This window comes from Lupinus angustifolius, chromosome LG04 (assembly GCF_001865875.1).
Source record: "Lupinus angustifolius cultivar Tanjil chromosome LG04, LupAngTanjil_v1.0, whole genome shotgun sequence".
NCBI classification, from domain to species: domain Eukaryota; kingdom Viridiplantae; phylum Streptophyta; class Magnoliopsida; order Fabales; family Fabaceae; genus Lupinus; species Lupinus angustifolius.
In genome coordinates this window covers 16,019,077-16,040,836 of record NC_032012.1, presented here as the reverse complement: position 1 = coordinate 16,040,836, position 21,760 = coordinate 16,019,077, and the positions used below count along the sequence as shown (strand labels likewise).

The window sequence follows — 21,760 nt, the reverse complement described above, 5'->3', positions numbered from 1 at the left end:
CTTTATGAACAACATAATAAAAACTCATAACTTTCTATGGAGTATGAGAAGAAGATGAATAAGAGAAAATAAAAGAGTACTTTAGTTTGTATAGGGAATTTAGTGTAAAAATGAGAGAATGAGGTGAGGTATTTATAGGAGAGTCTCACCCTCATTAAATCAGAAAATTTAATGCAAAGTAAATAGTTTTAGACTAGCATAAGTGATGTGTCTAATGGTGGTGGAGTGTGAGGATTTATTTAGTGATTTAGGGGTTTTTGGAAGCTTTTGCATTACTTGTGTAACAAGTAAGTGGTTCATGAAATGATGACTTCCAACTTTATTGATATGATGTAATTTCCTGATAAACATCGTGTCCGAACATTTTCGAATAATTTAGTCCGGAAATATACAATCTCCCGATTTAGGACATTTGCTCGGAACGTCGAAACTTGAATTTCGAGGTGAAAAATATCTAGAGATGAGTTACGGACAAACTTGATGTCTATTTTGACTATAAATAATATTTTGAAGCCAACAGCGAAATCGGAATTTGATTCCGAGTTACAGAACTCAAAAACTGGGCGAAAACTCGATAAAACGACCCGAAATCGTCTCGGAAACTTTTATTCTCCAAAAATCTTGAAAAAATCTGGCAAGCAAGAAAATCATAATACAAGACTAAAACTCAACTGAGGTTTAGCCTAAAATATTACTGACTGATTTCTATAATTAATCCATTAATACTAATCACTTAATTAAAAGTGCTCTGAAAAACATGATTGTTACAAGGTAGATAAAGTAAAGATATAGAAAGATGTGACTTAATCGTCAAAGAATTCTAATATCAGTGCACCCACTTAGATGATTATCAACAAGTAGGGATCGACAAGAGTTGTCTGTGCCCCATAGAGCATCGTGAACAAAGATAGACTCATCTTGGAGCACCAATGGAAAACAAGGTGAAGTCGATAATACATAGGAAGGGCAAAATAAGAATAAAACTCACCAACACACAAAGGTTCTCCGACCTAAGCGGAATGAGTCTTGTTGTAGGATATCCTGAACCAATGATATTGAAGTAAAAACATAAAAAAAACAATGAATATTTAATTTTTTTAATTGATATGACATGTTTTCATTGGTTTGAGACATTAGATCCTTATCTCTTGTTGTATGCTAATCGTTATGTCAAGAAATTCTATAAACTAAAATATTTGCTGACATTTATAAATCTACATATCAATAACTTCCCCACCCAAACAAACATGGGGAAGAGTAACCAAATATGGCAGTCACATATGGAGAAATGAATCCAATTCACTTAGGTTAGGTTGAGAGTTGGATTTTGGAGGGGAAGAAAGATAAATGGAATGCTTGAGAGCCATGAAATACACTTATGAGATAACTCCCAAGCCTTCCCTTTTCCTTCCTTCCCCTCCAAAATTCAACTCTCAAACTAACCCTTAGAGAGTCCCAATTAGCATTGGCAAAATATGTTGCCCTACCCTCCTTGCCCTTGCTTACAAAATGGCCACATAAACTAGGGTTGATGTTGGCAAATGTCAAGTGGTAGATGCTTGATTCCCCTTAAGCAAGGTCTCGGTTCGAGTCTTGTAGATGAAAAAAATATCCGCTGGGAGAGTTAGCCCCACATACCTTTGGATGTTCCCAGCTCGGACAAGATTACCTCTAGTGCAATGATACATAGGGAAAACCAAAAAAACCTATTTGTAAAAAAGTACATGAGATATCATGTCATGTCTATGGTAAAAATGGGCATGGTTGGCTTGCAAGTTGCTTACTCCTTTGAGGATTTGTGAGTTTGGAGCATAAGTGTGAGAATGGTTTTGAAATTTGGAGCTTGAGTGATGAATTATGTAAGCCTATAAATGTGCAGCAAGACAAATTTTGTAAAATGATGTCCGAGGGCAAGTCACATGTCTGTATAAAATAACGTGCATGCAAGTGTGGGAATATGGTTCAATTTAGTGATTCTTGCCTTATATTTTCTGGTTTCGATTATTATTATCCAACCATATAAGGTTTTGTTCAGCAGTCTTCCCTTATGGTTAGATATTAATAAGTATGCCTAAAACTTATGAATTTCCAGTTTTTGACTAGCAGTTTCAAATTTTAACCATTATAATTGACTAGCATGTTGTAACGTGTAGTTTGTCAACCCGCTTTCCTATTATTTGTAACGTGTAGTTTACATGCTATAAATATCGTATATATTAATTTGTATTAAATATTGTAATTTACAGTTAAATGTATTTGATTGAGGTAATTGTTCAATATTATATTTTAAAAGTTGAACATTCAAATAATTGAATTACTCGCAATTATCTTTACAGGTGAAGTGGGGGGTATGAACTAATCAACATTTTAAAATGTGCAATAAACTTAAACTCAATTACATAAAAAAAGATGAATTTGTGCATGAAAAAGTTTTAAACTTGAAACATTTAACCACGATTTTCTTAGAACAAATACTTCCAATTAAAAAAAGTATTCATTCACTTGTAAAATCATGCCTAGCCAACATATTCCTTTATCAAAACTTTTGCTATTAACTCACTTTGACAATAGAATATGATCCTCCAATGTTAAGTTTTAATGTCATTACTATCAACTTCTTATTTAATGTTATATTTTTTCATAACATGATCTTTTTGTGATAACTCATATTCCAAATAAGTTATGTACCAACAAAAATATTCCAAATAAATTTAATTATCAATTATCTTTCAGAATTATATATACCTAGCGTGTTGTAGTGCCTGTCAACCCGCTTTCCTATTGTTTGTGATGTGTACTTTGCATGTTATAAATATCAAATATAATATTTTGTGTTAAATAATGTAATTTGCAGTTAAGTTTATTCGATTGATTTAGTTGTCAATTTTTTATAAATTGAATGTTTAAATAATTGAGTGACTCGCAATTATTTTTGTAGGTGAAATGTATGATTATGGCGTAATTATGAAATAAATTTATCATTTTTAGAACTTATATGCAAGGTCATCAAGAAGTTTTTGTCAACTGCGTTCTTATTTTTGTAATAAGGATTGCACGAATTAATACATATAATAAATCAAGTAATGATTTTTCTTTGATAAGATGAAATTGAGAAACAAATATATTTTTAGTGTTGTTATTGATATTTAAAAAATATAATTTGAAATTTTTGTTGATCCAGTTTCCTATTGCTTGAAATGTATAGTTTACATGCTAAACATGTTAAATATGATAGTTTGTGTATAGTAATTTATAGTTGAATATATTTAATTTAGGTAAATGATCAATCTTACTTTTTAAAAAATTGTACATTCAAATAATTGAACCAATTGCAATTAGTGTTCTAGGTGAAGTGTATAATTAGGTCATAATCATTCAATTAAAATTATATGTTTAGAAACTAACATGTAAGATCATCGTGAAATGCATTCTTACTTTTTAGTAATGATTGCATAAATAAGTAGATATCATAAAACGACTAATAGTTTTTCTTTGGCAGGATAAAACTGAAAAATAATCATATTTCAATAGTGAAAAATAATGAATATTTTATTCCAAAAATTTAGTGGCTAACTTAATTATTTTTGAATGCATAATATATTAAAGGGATATGTATTCAATCATGTTGCTATTCATATGGGTGTTAGACTTGGTGAAGGTTCCTTATTGGGTTTGATTTTCTTGAAAAAGTCAAATTTTATTTTGTATTGATTTGTATGTTTCATTATTTTCATGCATGTGTTTTATGAAAATTTTACTTTCACATGGTCACTTATACAAAGTTCAACTATAAACCAAAGAATTTTAGTACACATATGATAAGTACATTATAATGTGTAGACTTGATATATCTAGTATCTAATGGATCGGTGGTGTTCTATACCATGAACACATGTTGAATGGAATTTTCAATATATTTGAATTGCGAAGTTATCTTAATGGACACAAAGATTTAGTGCCCTTTTTATTTTGATAATAATGTCTTTTATTGTGCTTTAACATCAACAAAATAGAAAATCAAGAAAGTACTTGTAGTTGATAACAAATTCTACTTGCAGTGTCACTTCCACTTAGTTTGCAAAACAGAAAAAAATCAAATAGTCTTTGATTCCTATACACATTTACTAATATATCTATGATTATAAAATTGAAACAAATAACAATTATTTGATTACCGCTTTCAATTAGTTTATATCTCCGCCTTTCTTTTAGAGAAAAGAAAGGAGGAGATATAACAATCAAAATATCGATAGGACAAAAAAGGCTAGAGAAGAACTCTAAGGGCTGAAATGATTTCACAAAAATTATCCTTACCCATCCTTCATATTCTTGACAAATTCTGTAGAATCTAAGCCAACATTCCCTCCCCAAACTGTTATTAGGAGGCTTAGGGTACATGTCGAGATAAAAGGCTTAGGTTTAGGCACTTCTTACTTTAAATGGCTTAGATTCTATAGTATTCTATAGTTTACCAATATTGAAATTTTGGTTTTACCTATTTGTATGTCCATGTTTTATGTAGCACAAACACATTATGAAACTAACAATTATTTTATGTTATGATGTCTGTTTCAACAATTATAAAACTAAAAAGTATAAAGTACATTAAATTTCAGCAAACATAAAAATTTAAGGATGTGTTAAAGAAAACTTGACAATAACCTTCTCAATAAGATGTAAAGCATAAACACAAACCCTCTTAGTGTCACTTTGGCATTTTTGAACAAAATGTAAGCGAAAAGGAAAATAAGATAAGAGTATGTAGGCATGAAACTTAACAGAAGGTAAGCTAATTATAAACACACGAGGTACAATATATTTGAATACAATACATAATGCAAACCTCCTCATATTTCTAAGTACATCTCAAAAAACTTGTGGGAAGAGTGAATGACAGAAAGTTGAATGAGAGGAGCAAATGTGATAGTAGTTATGAATAATATGGAGGTCAACTTCTATTCATGCTCCATTATGCTAATGTCATCCACATTCTCTGCAAAATGAAAATGGAAGGAATGTACATTAACAATCTATGTAAATTTAAAGTAAATATGAGATATGCATTATGTATTGCATTCCATCTATGTTCTATGTTCTGCAAATTGAGTGTAAAAGTATTTTTGGCAAATATGCTTTCCTTTTAAACTGAGAGTTAAAATGAGAGAAATATACATTTGAGATCCTATAAAGTTAAAGTAAAATTGCAAAAGGGTAAAATAGGGAAGGATAAAATTATACCATCTCGGTAATTACACACCCCGCGTTGTAATTGTTTGGTATTGACTTTCCGATCATTATATGTTATAAATGCTTGAAATGATAGAGTTTGATTTTAATTTATATTTGAAGACCTTACATTCGTATAATGCAATAGTTATACACTTACAATACTAAAGAATAAAGGCAATGATAAGACATAAACTCACACAATCATGTTAAGAACTCTAGAAAAGCCACAAAATTCAGAATATAAAACCAATGGCAAAACAAATATATCACATAGGAAACACTTAACATTTATTATAAAACATTTTTTCACTAACTCAAAATCTTCTACTTGCCTAGTCAAATCCCTTGATTTTGCCACCCACTAATATTGCATAAATTTTATGCATCTGCTGAATGTACTTTCTTCTTTTCTAGGAGATGATAATCATTGGAAAAAGTGTTACATTTCTCCATCTCCCAATGATAAATTCTAATAAATATGCACTTATAAGAAACTACAATAATTGAAAATGCATAAGTTAAAACTAAACATTGATGAAAATAACATATATGAACTTTTGAGTTAATGAGAAAGATGTTATAATAATAAATGTTAGTGACTTTCAATACTATGTTATATTTTCTTTACCATAGGAGACTCCTTAACATGTGTACACATTATAGGGAAAATGGAAAAAGACATATATAAGACTCCCTAATTTTAGTAACTACTCCTTTAATCTCAAAGACGACTCCTAGCAACCCATTTTCAAAAGTTACCTCTATTTGATATATATTTTATAATCACGAAAAGATTTAACCTCTTGAATAACAACACAATAACGACATCTATTATGGACAAATGAAAGTGGTATCAATGTCTAGTTAGAATAAGCTTTTGTGAACATGAGCATGTAACAACAAACTTAAAAAAAAGAGTGAACTTTGAGAGATGGACAAAAATACACGAATTAATTAGTGGCTAACTATTCTAAATGAATATTTCATTCCAAATCCTTCATATGCATTTAGACTGATTTTCTGAAGTATAAAGTGAAGAAAATGTAATTGCCATAAATGGACAGACCATTCCAAAAAGGACAGTCCAAATGGAAGATAGTGATTGCTATAATGAGACAGCCACTATAATTCTTGACTTAATAGAGTGATATAGATTATAGTGGCTATTCCTAATTATAGTGTTTGCCATAATTGAAGATAAATGAGTCTAAAAGGGTAATTACCTATAATGGCTATTCCTAATTATAGTCAACCATTATAGCATAGCCATTGCATTTAGAATCACCTTCAAGGAGATACCATTGTTAATGTAGGAATTTATCTTCCTTAACATGTCATTGGAAAGCTATATGTTGCTCTATCAACCGGTGTTTCAAAATCTACCAAAAAGATTCATATTAAAGAAGGAACAATTCAAGGGGAGGAGGATAATTTCACAAATAATATTGTCTTTAAATATATTTACCATCTTGAGTTTATGCTCTTATCTATAAAAATTATTCATCAATGGAATGACTTCTACTCCAATCCCTACATCAATGGAATTTCATACAGTGACTATTCCTAATTATAGTGATTGCTATAATGGAATGACCTAATTATAGTGATTCATATTGAAGAGATTGATTTTAACATTTTTGGGTTGTCAATGGATTGAGAACAAGATGGTGCAGAGAATGTTTTGAGAACCCAAAAATGTTAAAATCAATCTCTTCAATACTCCAATATTTTGAGGACAATAACTCATATGATGATCATCATGTTTTGAGGGCAATAGCTCTTCCAAGATAAGCACTTGGCGAAAAGCATCAATTGCTATCAACTCTTCTGTATTAATTTCATTCTCAATTGAAACAGACATGACCCTGTTGCGTCTTCGTGTCCACTAAGTCCAGATATATTGAAGTCCAGATATATAATAAGTTCTGCAAATAATTATAAGCAAATGAAGTATAAACATGAAATTGGGATTATGTTTTGAGAAGAATTAAGAAAAAGTTGATGAGAGATGGATAATTGGGGAATTAAGTAAGGAAAATGAATAATGATGAAAAAAGGAAACCTTCAAAAGCTTGATGAAAGAGGGAAGGTGAGATTGATGAGGATTGCTTGAATGAATGAGAAAGTTGAATGAATGAGAAACTTCAAAACCTTCAAAACCTTCAAAATGAATAAGTGAACTGCTTGAATGAAAGAGAAAATTTTCTTTGAAGTTCAGAACTTCAGAACGTGGGTGACGGGTGACAGGGAATGGTGAAAATGAAGAGGTGGTATAGAAACTCTTGTGTTTCTGGTGAGAGAAAATGATAATTTTTCATAAATAAAATATTATAAAATAGAAAATAAAATAAATAATATTAAAATAGTGTGACATGTGTCATCGTGCCATTGGTATGAGGAGGGGAGTTATAACAAATGTTTCTTAAAATTAAACAAAGTTTAAATAGTAAAGAATGAATTGAAGAAGTTGTTTTTAAAACTTATGGAGAAAATGATAAAATAAGAGAAAGCAATAATATAACAATTGTAGAATGAGACACAATAACTTGAGATAACCTGCTAATGCAAATAGGGTCTCTCTTGTTATTTTGCCATTTCCAGCACCGACAACACTTTTCGTGAAGGATCCATGATACTCCGTTCAAGACAACCATCACTTCATTCACATAATGGAGAAGTCCAAGAGATAATCTATTTGCATTATTAGGTTATTGGGTCTCTTTCTTTTTCTATTAAGTTTCATTCTTTCATCACAATTCACACACAAACTAAGAGAAGGAGATGATTGTGGTTAAAGAAGGAGAGAACTTATGGGAATGAGAGAACTTGAGAGAATGGGATAGTTTTGGATAACGAGAAAAATATTTTAAGATTTGGATAAAGGAGCAATGATAAAGTGAGGGTTAAATTGGAATTAAAAAATTATATCATGACATGGCAGTTAAAAAGAGTTTTTGCTTTATATAATGGTATAGATATACAATATTTATATTTGGTCGTGTTCATTAGTCTTCCCTTATGAAACAATATTGATAAATATGCCTAAAACTTACAAATTTCATACCCAAATTAAAACATAAAAAAATAATAATGAAATTGAAACCTTGAAAAATAATAAAACATAAAAATAAGTTATTTATATTAAGAGTGAATTACATTGACACTCCATGAGTTTTAGTGAAATTACACAAACCGTCCATCACTTTTCTACAACTACACAAATCTCCCTTAGTTTTTATACTTTTCATTACAGTGACCAACTCTGCATAATAAATAAAAGTAATCTTTTAAACAAAAAAATGTGATAAATGCAATTAAATTAAGTTAAACAAAACATGATATATTATATAGACAAGTCCAAATAATATACAAATCAATGTATCTTTATTATTTTTTGTTACAAAATGCATAAAAAATTCCAAAGAAATATTGTTTAAATCGCTCTTATAATATAGTGTAACGAACCAGAAATAATATAGAGATATAATCACATTTTTGTTACTTATTTTGCAGAGGTGGTCAGTATAATAAAAGTATAAAAATTAGGGGAGATTTATGTAGATGTAAAAACGTGAGAGATAGTTTGTGTAATTTTAATAAAACTCAAAAGGTGTCAATGTAATTTACTCTTATATTAATTAAAGAGCAAAAGTGAATATAAAATAAGACAAAATCACTAAAAAAAAACTTTATTTAAAAGGTAAATGATAAAATTGAAAATTGGAGATTATTATAATTACAAAAAAAGGAACCAAAACAATGTAGTGATCACACTTTGCTTTTGTTTCAATCCCAAAGTCCTTCAACTCAATTCAGAAACATTGATAGAATCTCCATTTCAATGGCCAAAAAATCCTTCATTCCACATTCAAAACCATCCAACGCCATTCCTCTCTTTAACTTTATCTTCTTCCTCTTTTCACTCCCTCTGGTATTCAACTTCTTCTCATCTTATCAACATTTTTGAATTCCCCTTTTGTAATGGGTCTTGTTTTGTAATCAGGTGGTAGGGCATGAAACTATGGAAATGGAGTTTGAAGTGAAGTACCCATTGGTTGTGAGTACTTGGCCTTTTCTTGAGGCTGTTAGAGCTGCATGGAGGGTTGTTGATTCTGGCTACTCAGCTGTGGATTCAATTGTTGAAGGTTGTTCGGCTTGCGAAGAACTCCGGTGTGATGGAACAGGTAGGAAAGTATATCAAATGGAGGCTAGTCCAATTTTTAGAAAAAGATGGATGCCGAGAAAAAGCTTAGGAGAAACGATTAGGAAATATTTAGAGCCAATAAACATGATTTATGATATATCATTATGGTGTCATTCGAGCCATGTACCTAACCTCGCCTAGTGGTATTAAGGCTTGGTTACTGTTGTTGTTGTATGAATTTTGGCATTTATTTGGTCTTTTGTTGAGAATGCTAGGAATGAGTGTGGCATTGGATGAGTGAACACATTAGACAATAATGGATTAAAAATGAATGTATTAGAAAGAAAGTTTGGATAACTACTATTGTAGAAGATATGCTAGAATCTCAACTTAGGTGATTTGAGCATTTATGAAAAAGAGCTGTGGAGGTCTTGCGGATAGCAGAGATGAGGGTAGCTCAATAATGAAGAGACCTATAAAAATTATATGTGAAACCATTAAGGAGAAGTCAACGATGAATTATTTTCCTATACACATGATTTTTCATATGATATTATGACATTGTTTCATTCGTTAGTGACCCCACTTAATGGGAAAAAGCTTGATCGTTTTGTTGTATGCATGTATTTGGACCTCTTATTGAGTGGAAACTGTAAGTTGTGTATTTTTTTTGAAATGTTAGATAATCGATTTTGATGTCGATTCACGTTTAGCGCTTGATTATAATACTAACATTACGTTTGGTGTAAGACTGTTGAAAACACCAAATTTGCCTCTTTTTATGTTGTCTAAATATGCTAGTTATATTGATATGCTGTATTAGAGGCAACCAGTATACGCTTCACAAGTTGCAATTCCTAAACGTTTGTTTACAACTGTCATCTTTTTTGTTGTGGCTTTTGGAAAATAGCTTGTCTGGAAGGGTTAATAATGCTACCAAATGATGGTTGTTAGGAAGAGGAGAGTTGTGGAAATTCATCTTTATTTTATTCCTATATGAAAGGCTTAGACAGTATTTTCAGTGCTGTTTTATATTATCTGTACATGTAGCCCTTAACTATACTGAGATCTGTCCTTTTGTGGTTGTTTGTTCATGATAAGTATACTTATATATGCCTTCTGATTATCCTATTATAAACAGTCGGACCGGGTGGAAGTCCAGATGAGAATGGAGAAACTACAATTGATGCTCTCATCATGGACGGGGTAGCTACCAATTACCATGTTTTCTGATTCTTATTTTTTCTTCTTTTAGTTTTCATGCATATGCATGATTTTTGTTCCCATCTTATGCTAAGAGGATACCTAGGTGACCATGGAAGTAGGATCTGTTGCTGCCATGAGATATGTAAAGGATGGAATTAAGGCTGCTAGGTTAGTGATGCAGCATACTGAGCACACTTTGCTGGTAGGCGAGAAAGCATCAGCATTTGCAATTTCAATGGGTCTTCCTGGACCCACAAACCTTAGTTCATCAGAATCTACGGAGAAGTGGGCCAAATGGAAAGATAATCACTGCCAACCAAATTTCAGGAAAAATGTTTTTCCTCCAAATAGTTGTGGTCCTTATCATCCATCAAATCATGTGGAGCATCTTGATGAAACATGCTCCAATGCTGGTCACATGCAATCTATTAGTTCAAGATCACTTCGTGTTGGCCTTCACAGCCATGATACTATATCCATGGCTGTTATTGATAGAGTAAGACTAAGATTATAGAATAACATAAAAATTGTTTTCTACCTGTCATATTATCAATGCAAATGACGATTTTTGTTGTTTCCGATAATATGTAAATGACAATTTTTATTTGGCACAGATGGGACACATTGCTGTTGGCACATCAACTAATGGGGCATCATTCAAAATTCCTGGCAGGTAGCCTTGTGGATTCCAATATTAGAAGTGGGTAGATCTTTTAATTTCTTGATTGGTCAAAATTTTCTTTCTTTCTTCACTAGACTCTGTATTTTATAACAGACACTTGCAAGTTAATTACTTCATTTTATCTTCTTTGTTGTAACAAATGGACATTAACTCTCATATTCTCATCTCTGATCTAAAAACTCAGCTTGAGATGGGATGACTTTAGCAAGTAGAGAGTTCTGTCTTTTCATCTCATTTGCAGGAGTGATTACATTTCGATTTTCGACCATGTAAATTGCTTTGGTTAATTCCCAAAATACACTGCTCAAAATACACTTGTTCACTGGGTTCTTTTTTATAATTCTCTAATTTTTCCCTTCAATTACAGAGTAGGTGATGGTCCTATAGCTGGATCCTCAACATATGCTGTTGATGAAGTTGGTGCATGTTGTGCAACTGGAGATGGTGACATAATGATGCGCTTCCTTCCATGGTAGCATTGAAATTCTGTAGTGTCGCTAGTTTAGATTCTGAATTGCTTTGCCTTTTGATTGTATTGACCTTCCAACATTAACATCGTATAGCAGTATTGATCCTAACAAAATGGAGTCAACAACTATAGAATGCAAAATGTTGTCGTTTCGATATAAGTTTGGGGAGGGGAATAAGGGTGTACTTAATCAACATTCACACAGGAGCTAATAGTTTTATGTTCCAAATTGGCTACGATTTAAATGGTCTAACAATTTAATGACAATAACACAAACATGTGACTTGATAATTAAATCTTGGTTGTTAAACTAATCAATAGAGAGAAGAAAGAAATGAATGCAGAATTTAGGGTAGACTGAATTGTATGGAGCCTAGACTTTGCTGGAATATCTGCACTTTATCTTATAATTTGAATTAAATCTTAGTTGTAAATATAAATGTTTTTATATATCTAACTACCACCAATTACTGTAATGGCCACAATGACATGAAGGAACAAGAGTAAGAAAGTCACTATGCAAAACTGCATATTTGCATAAACGTTCTTGTCGTAAATGTCTGATCATTCACTGCTACTATGACTTGATTGCATATCTGATTCTTGTTAAACCTTGATCAATGACTGATGTTTGTGGTAAACATACCTTCCCATCATTTAATGTTGGAATCCTTTTAGAAGCATTATTATGTGTGGAAACTTCAAAATTTTCAGCATTGACCTGAAAAGACAATTTAGTTTCAACCAGTGTTGTTCTTACTTAATTGCATCTTTAATTATAACTAGTTTTTTTTTCATTTCTGAATAGTTAATACTATATTAAAGCTTCTATTTATTTTCAGCTATCAAGTTGTGGAAAGTATGCGGTTGGGAATGGAACCCAAACTTGCTGCCGAGGATGCAATAGCACGAATAGCAAGAAAATTTCCAGGTTTTTTGGGAGCTGTCGTTGCCCTTAATAAAAAGGGGGAGCATGCTGGTGCCTGCCATGGATGGACATTTAAATACTCAGTAATGAGCCCTGGAATGAAAGATGTGAAAGTCTTCACTGTGCTACCATGAATGAGAGACTATCCAAGTAATTAGTATCTTCAGACATTGAATTTAAGTCAGTACACTAATTGTGTTGGTTGAAGAAAGTTGATTGCATACAGATGTGCTTATAATGTAATATTATCCGCATTTCTGATATGAACTGTGCAACTGCCATAGCTTGTGCATCCTTCATCTACTATAATTTTTAACAATGTCAATGCTTGCATGAAGAATTCAGATTAGAGGATTTCAATATTGTCAGCCTAAGTAAGAAGAGCAATTTTTTTCTCTTTGGGCTAATACCTCCCTTGGATAATAAGTTTGTAGCAGTAAGAAAAAGAGTATAAAATGTGAAAATGGAAAGAAGATTGTATTAGTACTAGTTCTGTCTACCTCGGTTGTTGCACAAAGTTTATGTAATCTAGTCTTTATTTGGACTTTTTGTTCCATATTTCCACTTGTGATAGGTTAAGTAGACAAAGACCTATTGTAAAGAATGTGTACAAAAGAGGGAAACGAGGGGTTTGGCTAAGGGATAGCAATATTACAGCTATGCCCTTAGGTAGTTAGAAGATTAGTTAGGAAGTCTGCCTATAAAGCAGACTGAATAAGGGAGGGAAAGTTAGTTGAGAGTTAAGTAAACTGATTGAGGAATCAGTTGGGGCAAGATTCGTGGGAATCTTGCATTTTTGTAATCATCTTCTTCTTCTTCTTATCATTTCTAATAAAATAGCTTAGAACCCTAGCAGAATCACTGATTCTGGGTAGGGGCATTTCTTTTCTACAATTTCTACTACAAATTCTTCCAATTAAAGATACCAGTGCTATCACTGGTATCAGAGCACCATTCTGGTGCCTGAGGGAAGTGAGGAACACCACGACGAGGAGGATTGCGCATGGTATCTACTAGAAGGATGGCTAAAGAGAACGATAGTTGGATGCAAGATCGAGAAGAGATGAGGCAAGAACGGGAGGAAACTAAACTGAGATTTGAACTCAATGAAGCAAGGACGAGTAAAGTGGAGAATCTGCTGGAAGCAATTGCCGCCAAGTTGGGGATTTCTGGAGAAAGTGAGTCAGTTGGGTTGGGGAGCGAGAATGAGGAAGAAGCAGAGAGACACAGAACACGCTTTGGACATGATAAATGGCGAAAAATGGAGATCCCTGTTTTCGTAGGGGATGATGCATATGGCTGGGTACAACGGTTGGAAAGATATTTTCGCTTACGAGGTGTAACTGACGAAGAGAGGATGAAGGCTACCATGGTGGTCCTAGAGGGTAAGGCTTTCAGTTGGTTCCAGTGGTGGGAGCGTTGCAATCCCTCTCCGTCGTGGGAGGGTTTCAAGATGGCAGTAGTAAGGCGTTTCCGACCTTCAATGGCCCAGAACCCCTTTGAATTGTTGTTGGCTTTGAAACAGGAAGGCAGTGTTGAAGCATTTGTAGAAGAATTCGAGAAGTATGCAGAGGCCTTACAAGAAGTGAACAAAGATTATGTCAAGGGGATATTTCTGAATGGGTTAAAAGAAGAAATTAGGGTTGAGGTGAAATTATACGAATTGGGCACCTTACCTGAGATTATTCAGAAGGCTATTTTAATTGAGCAGAAGAATATGGTCACTGGTAGGAGGGCAAATTATAACCACACTAGGTCTGGAGTGCCCTACAGGGGAAGTTCCTTCAACAGAGTGGTATTAGTGGAAAACTCTGGGGTGGACTCTGTTAGGAGGGAAGGTTCTGGAGGGGGTAGTTTCACTGGTAGCAGTAAGCCCTCCCAAGAATTGGAAAGAAGTAAGGCTAGAGGTGATTACAGGAGGTTAACAAGTGTGGAGATGAGAGAAAAAAGAGAAAATGGGCTCTGTTTTAGGTGTGATGAACCCTATACTAGGGATCACACCTGTAAAAACAGACAACTGAGAATGCTAATTCTTGCTGAAGATGAGGAAGGAGAGGAGGAGTTAGAATGTGGAGAGGAACAGGAGGTAGCCAACTTTTTACAATTATCCCTTTATTCAATGAAGGGGCTCACCTCTACCAAGTCCTAGAAGCTAAGGGGTGAAGTGCAGGGAAAAACAATGGTGGTTTTGATAGATTGTGGGGCCTCCCATAACTTCATTGCTAAGGAGCTAGTAGAAAAGCTTCAACTCAGGGTGGCAGAGACTAAAGCCTATGTGGTGGAAGTGGGGGATGGTCATCAGATCAAGTGTCAAGGCAAGTGTGCTCAACTCAATCTGAATCTTCAAGGCTTGAGGGTGGTTCAGGACTTCTACTTGTTTGGGTTGAAGGGGGTGGATTTGGTTTTGGGTATAGGTTGGCTAGCAGGTTTGGGAGAAATCAAGGCAGACTTTGGTAAGATGATCTTGAACATTAAGGGTGAGGATTCCACAATTACCCTGGTAGGGGATCCTGCCTTGACCAAGAGTGAATTGTCAGTAGGTGCTCTTATGCAAGTCTTGAAACAAGGAGAGGGATTGATCATTCAGTGTGATTCAAGGGTCTCAGGTCAGAGTAAGGAGGTGGTGCCAGAAGAAGTGCAGAGGTTGCTACAACAACACCAAGCAGTATTCCAAGATCCTCAGGGTGTACCCCCCTCCAGGAGGCATGACCATGCCATACATCTGAAGGAAGGGGCAGTTGTACCCAACCTTAGGCCTTATAGATGCCCTTATTATCAGAAAACAGAGGTGGAAAGGTTGGTTGCTGGAATGTTGGGAGCAGGGGTCATTAGGCCAAGCATAAGCCCTTACTCTAGCCCTATTATCCTAGTAAAGAAAAAGGATGGAGGATGGAGGTTTTGTGTGGATTATAGGGCCCTTAATAAGGTAACCACCCCAAACAAGTTCCCTATTCCCTTGGTAGAAGAGTTGCTAGATGAGATTGGGGGGGCCCAGATATTCTCCAAGCTGGATTTAAAATCAGTCTATCATCAAATTAGAATGAGGGAGGAAGATGTGGCTAAAACTACTTTTAGGACTCATGAGGGGCACTATGAGTTTCTAGTCATGCCTTTTGACTTGACCAATGCCCCTCTACCTTCCAAGCTCTCATGAATGACATACTTAAGCCCTACTTAAGGAGGTTTACCCTAGTCTTCTTTGATGACATTTTAATCTACAGTTCTGACCTAGCCACTCATGTACAACACCTACACACTATATTATCTCTGTTGGCTCAACACTCCCTTAAGGCCAACCAGAAGAAATGTAGCTTTGGGCAGTCAAGGATTGAGTACTTAGGGCACATAATCTCAGGTGAAGGGGTGGCTCCTGATTCAAGCAAGGTGGAGGATATGCAGAGTTGGCCTCAACCCTCGAATATAAAAGGATTGAGAGGGTTTTTGGGCTTAACAGGGTATTATAGAAGGTTTGTCCAAGACTATGGGAAGATTGCAAAACCTCTTACTGATCTCCTCAAGAAGGATGCCTTTAGCTGGACAACTGAGGCTACTCAAGCCTTTGAGAAATTGAAGAAAGCTATGGTGGATTTACCCTTGTTAGCCATACCTGACTTTAATAAGGAGTTTGTGGTGGAGACAGATGCATCTAGTTCTGGGCTAGGGGCAGTGTTAATGCAGGGTGGTAGGCCTCTGGCCTTTTGGAGCAGGGGACTTTCTTCAAGGGCCCAGCAGAAATCTGTCTATGAGAGGAAGCTTATGGCTCTGGTCCAAGCAACTCAGAAGTGGAGACACTACCTAATGGGGAGGCACTTCACTATAAAAACAGATCAGAAAAGTCTTAAGTTTTTAACTGAGCAGAAATTATTCACAGAAGAACAATTTAAGTGGGCTGTCAAGATGGTTGGGCTGGATTTTGATATTCAATATAAACCAGGGTCTGAGAATTCAGTTGCTGATGCTCTCTCTAGGAAGGCCATGTATTCTGCTATCTCTATACTGTCCAGTGAAGAAATAAACTCATGGGGGGAAGGTCTACAAGAAGATCCAAAATGGAAGGGGATTTGTCAAGACTTGATGATCAACCCTGGGGCTCATCCTCATTATGAATGGAAGAAAGGGATACTTTATTATAAAGGAAGGGTTGTGCTGCCTAAAGGGTCTCCTAGAATCCGTGTTATCATGGCTGAATGCCATGAGACTCCAATGGGAGGACATTCTGGCCACTTCAGGACCTATAAAAAGATAGCTAGCTTCCTGTTTTGGGAAGGGATGAAAGCTGATGTCAAAACTTATGTGGAAGAATGTGAAGTGTGCCAAAGACATAAATATTCTACTCTGGCCCCAGCAAGGTTATTACAACCTATACCATTGCCTCAACAAGTCTGGACTGATGTAACTATGGATTTCATTGGGGGTTTACCTCGGGTAAGAGGTAAGGATACCATACTGGTGGTGGTAGACAGATTAACTAAGTATATGCATGCCTTTGCTCTAGGTCATCCCTACACTGCCATAGATGTGGCCTCTGTTTTCATAGAAGGGGTGGTTAAACTTCATGGTTTCCCTTCTTCCATCATTTCTGATAGGGATCCTTTGTTCTTAAGTCATTTTTGGAAGGAGTTGCTAAGGGTGTCTGGAACCTTATTGAAGTTCAGTACCTCATACCATCCTCAATCAGATGGACAAACAGAGGTAACAAATAGATGCATAGAGACCTATTTGAGATGCTTTGTGAGTCCAAGACCCAAACAATGGTTGAGTTGGTTGTATTGGGCAGAATTCTGGTTTAATACCAACTACAGTAGCTCTGCTAAGATGACTCCTTTTAGAGCACTCTATGGTAGAGAAGCCCCAACACTGCTGAGGGCAGGAGCTATTCCCACCAAGGTAGAAGAGGTGAACAACTTGTGCCACCAGAGGGATGATGTGCTAGAAGAGCTTAAGCATAACCTACTTAAAGCTCAAAACCTTATGAAACAACAAGCAGACAAACACATAAGAAAAGTGGAATTTGCTGTGAAGGATTGGGTCTACCTCAAGTTGCAGCCTTACAAACTAAAATCCTTGGCTAGAAGGTCCTGTGTTAAGCTAGCCCCTAAGTACTATGGGCCCTATGAGGTGCTAGACAAGGTAGGAGCAGTGGCCTACAAACTAGCCTTACCACCTCATGCCAAAATGCATCCCGTGTTTCATGTGTCCCTCCTAAAAAGGGCACTCAAGCCTCACCAGTTGCCTCAACCGTTGCCCCCTATGCTGAATGAGGAGTTAGAATTGGTAGTCACTCCAGAGGCCATCACCAACAGCAGAGAAGACAACCAAGGCAATTTAGAAGTGTTAGTCAAATGGAAGGATCTCCCTGATCATGATTCTACTTGGGAGGCAGCAGATGTCATTCAACAGAGGTTTCCAGATTTCCCACTTGAGGACAAGTTGGTTCTTTTAGGGGGGGGTATGGATAGGTTAAGTAGACAAAGACCTATTGTAAAGAATGTGTACAAAAGAGGGAAACGAGGGGTTTGGCTAAGGGATAGCAATATTACAGCTATGCCCTTAGGTAGTTAGAAGATTAGTTAGGAAGTCTGCCTATAAAGCAGACTGAATAAGGGAGGGAAAGTTAGTTGAGAGTTAAGTAAACTGATTGAGGAATCAGTTGGGGCAAGATTCGTGGGAATCTTGCATTTTTGTAATCATCTTCTTCTTCTTCTTATCATTTCTAATAAAATAGCTTAGAACCCTAGCAGAATCACTGATTCTGGGTAGGGGCATTTCTTTTCTACAATTTCTACTACAAATTCTTCCAATTAAAGATACCAGTGCTATCAACTTGCTACTTATATGTCATGTGAGATGCAACAAAATCGCTGAATTTCACTCATAGTGTTTTGACATGAAACACATAAATGGTTTAACAGGACGATGCTTTGAGGAAGTGTTCAAGAAGCTACAAAATTCAGTCCAAAATGTCACTGAACCGCTCTTGCAAGTTTTTGGTTCTCAAAAGGCAAAATCTTTATCATAAGAATAGTACTTCGAAGAAAAGACAGGTCAGTTTTGCATTGTCATTCTCAGTGCTCATATTTCAGGCTTTGTTTCCTCAACTTCTGAAACCCTTTTATGTATTCCTTCCTATTATGCAATAACAAAAATTTCAATGCTTTTAAGGACCATAATTGGATGGTCAATTGTTGATGTTATTATAGGAATAATCACCTTGTAAATGACCATAGTTATTATAGTAACTCACTGCTTGTTCATCAACTCTTTGGTTTTTGGATGGACAAATCTCTCTCTCTCTCTCTCTCTCTCTCTCTCTCTCTCTCTCTCTGTGTGTGTGTCTTTCTCTCCATAAGTTGCTTATACATTTAAATCCTGGTTTTTATATGGAGAGCAATTTCACTGTTGTAGTCGAGACACTACTATTTAGACAAATGTTTGTGCCATAGAACATTGGAATTAGATCTTCCATGATGCATCATATTCCACCTTTATCCCCATCATCACTCATTTCAACCACTGTACTCTTCCAAAACCAATGTTCCTGCCACACTTTCTCCATCTGTTCAAGTGGAACGTTTTTTGTCTCCGGCAGGAAATAGTACACAAACATAGTCATCACCACCACCCAACCGCCAAAGAAGAAGAAAATCCCAGACTTGAAGTGGCAAAGCATGGATAGAAATGTCTGAGCAACAATGAAAGTGAAGAGAAAGCTCACTGCTACTGTGATGCTTTGCCCAGCTGATCGAATTTCTAAAGGGAAAATCTCACTCGGTACTAACCAACCGAGAGGCCCCCATGACCATCCAAACCCGGCAACATATATGCATATCATGACCAAAACGATATAAGCATATCCTCTACTTAACCCACCATGATCTTCAAGATGAGCTGCCATTATTCCTCCTACTATACACTGTGATACAAGCATTTGAATGCCCCCAACTATAAACAAGGTTCTCCTTCCAAGTTTATCCACTATGAGCATCGATATGAAGGTTGAGACAGTGCCTACGATTCCTGTCATTACAGCTGACAACAATGATGCACTTTCTCCTAAGCCAATTGTTCGGAAAAGTAAAGGAGCGTAGAATGCGATGACATTGATCCCAGTCACTTGCTGGAAAAAAGGTATTGCTATTGACATTACAAGTTGAGGTCTATACCTTTTTTTCAAAATAATCTTAAATGGTTGTTCGGTGGTTTTCGAATTAGAAATTGCTTTAGTAAGCTCATCAAGTTCTGCTTGCACATCTTCTGTTCCTCGAATACGTTGAAGCATTAGCTTGGCCTTTTGATGGTCATGGCTGCGTTGGATTAAGCTATTCGGAGTTTCTGGGAGGAAGACTGCACCTAGTGTTAGGACTGATGCTGGAACTGCTGCCATGGCTAGGGACACACGCCAGCCCCAACCGCCTTCAATCTTTTCTGTTCCATAGTTGATTAAATTAGCAGACAAAGCACCAATGCCAATGCTGAATTGGAAGCCATTGTTAATTGCCCCTCTAATTTGCGGTGGTGCCATTTCAGACAGGTATAAAGGAACTGCCTGCAAAACCAACCAACTATATGAAAGCAATTCTACGGAACTTTAAGGGTACTTGGGCAAGGCATTGGTAGCTAGGTTAAAAACTTTAGTTGGCAAGGGTGCAACTTTATATTCTTAAACCAGAACCACATTTTTCTTAGGGGTTCCACCTATTACAGATACCATAGACTGGGGGTGCTAAACCCATATATTGCTAAGGGAGATTTTAACAAAAATGTAAAAAAATGTTTTCCTTTTTGGCTTCAGTTAAGCATTTCTTGTTTCCAATTGAATCTTAAGTTCTAAAAGATCATACTTTTTCTTATGCTATAGAAGCAATAAGTAAAAGAGATGACAGAGAGAGAGACTAGCAACCTGGTTTGCAAAACCAACCCCAACTCCCAGCAAAAGTCGACCGACTATGAGCATGTAAAGGTTAAAAGCTGCACCTCCAAACGCCGTGCCAGCAAGGAACGCAGCCCCTCCAGCAACAATCGATGGCTTGCGTCCAAAGGCTCTGGTGATATAAGAAGCGAAAGGTGAAGTAACAAGACCAGCTACATAAAGAGAGGATGTAAACGAGGTCAACGGTTCGCTGTCGAATTTACAGTAGTTGCTAATTTTGGTGTCCTCTTTCATCTTGTGGTATACTTTGTGGAAAAACTTCTTGAGAAAGGGCTCCATTGAGGTCACTCCACCTGATATACCAATATCATAGCCAAAGATGACACCTCCCATGGCAGCCATCATACAAGATAGGACAACAAACAGGGTAACCCTCCCATTCTGTAGGACACTTTCACTTGTTATAGCCAACCCAATTGCCATTAGTTTTTTTCTTTCAAGTTTACATAGGTAGAAGCTTAGAAAGATAGAGTTTGAGGTTGCAGATATAGAACAAGATAAGCAAAAGAAATGTCTCTTGACTTGAACAAACAAGTGGCTGCTAGCATTCAACATGAAGTCAGTGTGGGGCATGTGCAAACTTTTAAGCAGTATGTTGGTTAGAATCTTCAACATAATTGAGTGCCACTGCAGAAGCATGATTTTAAATTATTGTCGAGGTTGTGGAAACTGTTATAAGTAAAACATGACGGTCACAATTGTAGTTGTAGAGTATAATTTAAAGAGGGAAAACTCACCTAAAGTCAATTTAAACTGAGTAAGAGTATCTTAAGATTATTTAGCGAGTTAAAATACGACTTGAATTGAGTACACTTTATCCAATTAGTGGTGGATACAGTTTGAGTTATTTATTCAGTATGCGGTATAGATATAGGTAATGTGGTTCATCACTTTTCACCCCTTAATTTTATTAGACATTTTTTATGATGAACTCAGTATGTTATGTGAAATTTGGTCAGTGTTGTTTTTCAAATCAAAGTGGGACAAACTTGGATACCCACATCACCTATATAATTGGAGAAGAATCATTATGTATATCTAAACATGTGCTTAAAGAAGGAAATGAACAACTTGGTATTGATTTCTTTCACTTAAATAATGCATGGGAGGGTAGGGACCAACCAATTCTACCAAGGATAGGGACATGTAGGTTGGTCCTTATATTTTATAGG

The 21,760-nt window shown here is 35.6% G+C and overlaps 2 protein-coding genes across 2 annotated transcripts; one reads left to right on the top strand and one right to left on the bottom strand.

Annotated features, from left to right (window-relative positions):
* On the top strand, window positions 8,973-12,881 carry LOC109346007 (probable isoaspartyl peptidase/L-asparaginase 3). The gene is made up of 7 exons (XM_019585345.1): window positions 8,973-9,160; window positions 9,233-9,413; window positions 10,515-10,579; window positions 10,683-11,075; window positions 11,194-11,252; window positions 11,629-11,733; window positions 12,573-12,881. The coding sequence occupies exons 1-7, from the start codon at window positions 9,071-9,073 to the stop codon at window positions 12,790-12,792; spliced, it is 1,113 nt and encodes a 370-aa protein (XP_019440890.1). The 5' UTR covers window positions 8,973-9,070; the 3' UTR covers window positions 12,793-12,881.
* Window positions 18,502-21,248, bottom strand: LOC109346006 (hexose carrier protein HEX6). Its single transcript, XM_019585344.1, has 2 exons — window positions 20,559-21,248; window positions 18,502-20,204 (listed from the first exon to the last, which is right to left on the bottom strand). The coding sequence occupies exons 1-2, from the start codon at window positions 21,225-21,227 to the stop codon at window positions 19,131-19,133; spliced, it is 1,743 nt and encodes a 580-aa protein (XP_019440889.1). The 5' UTR covers window positions 21,228-21,248; the 3' UTR covers window positions 18,502-19,130.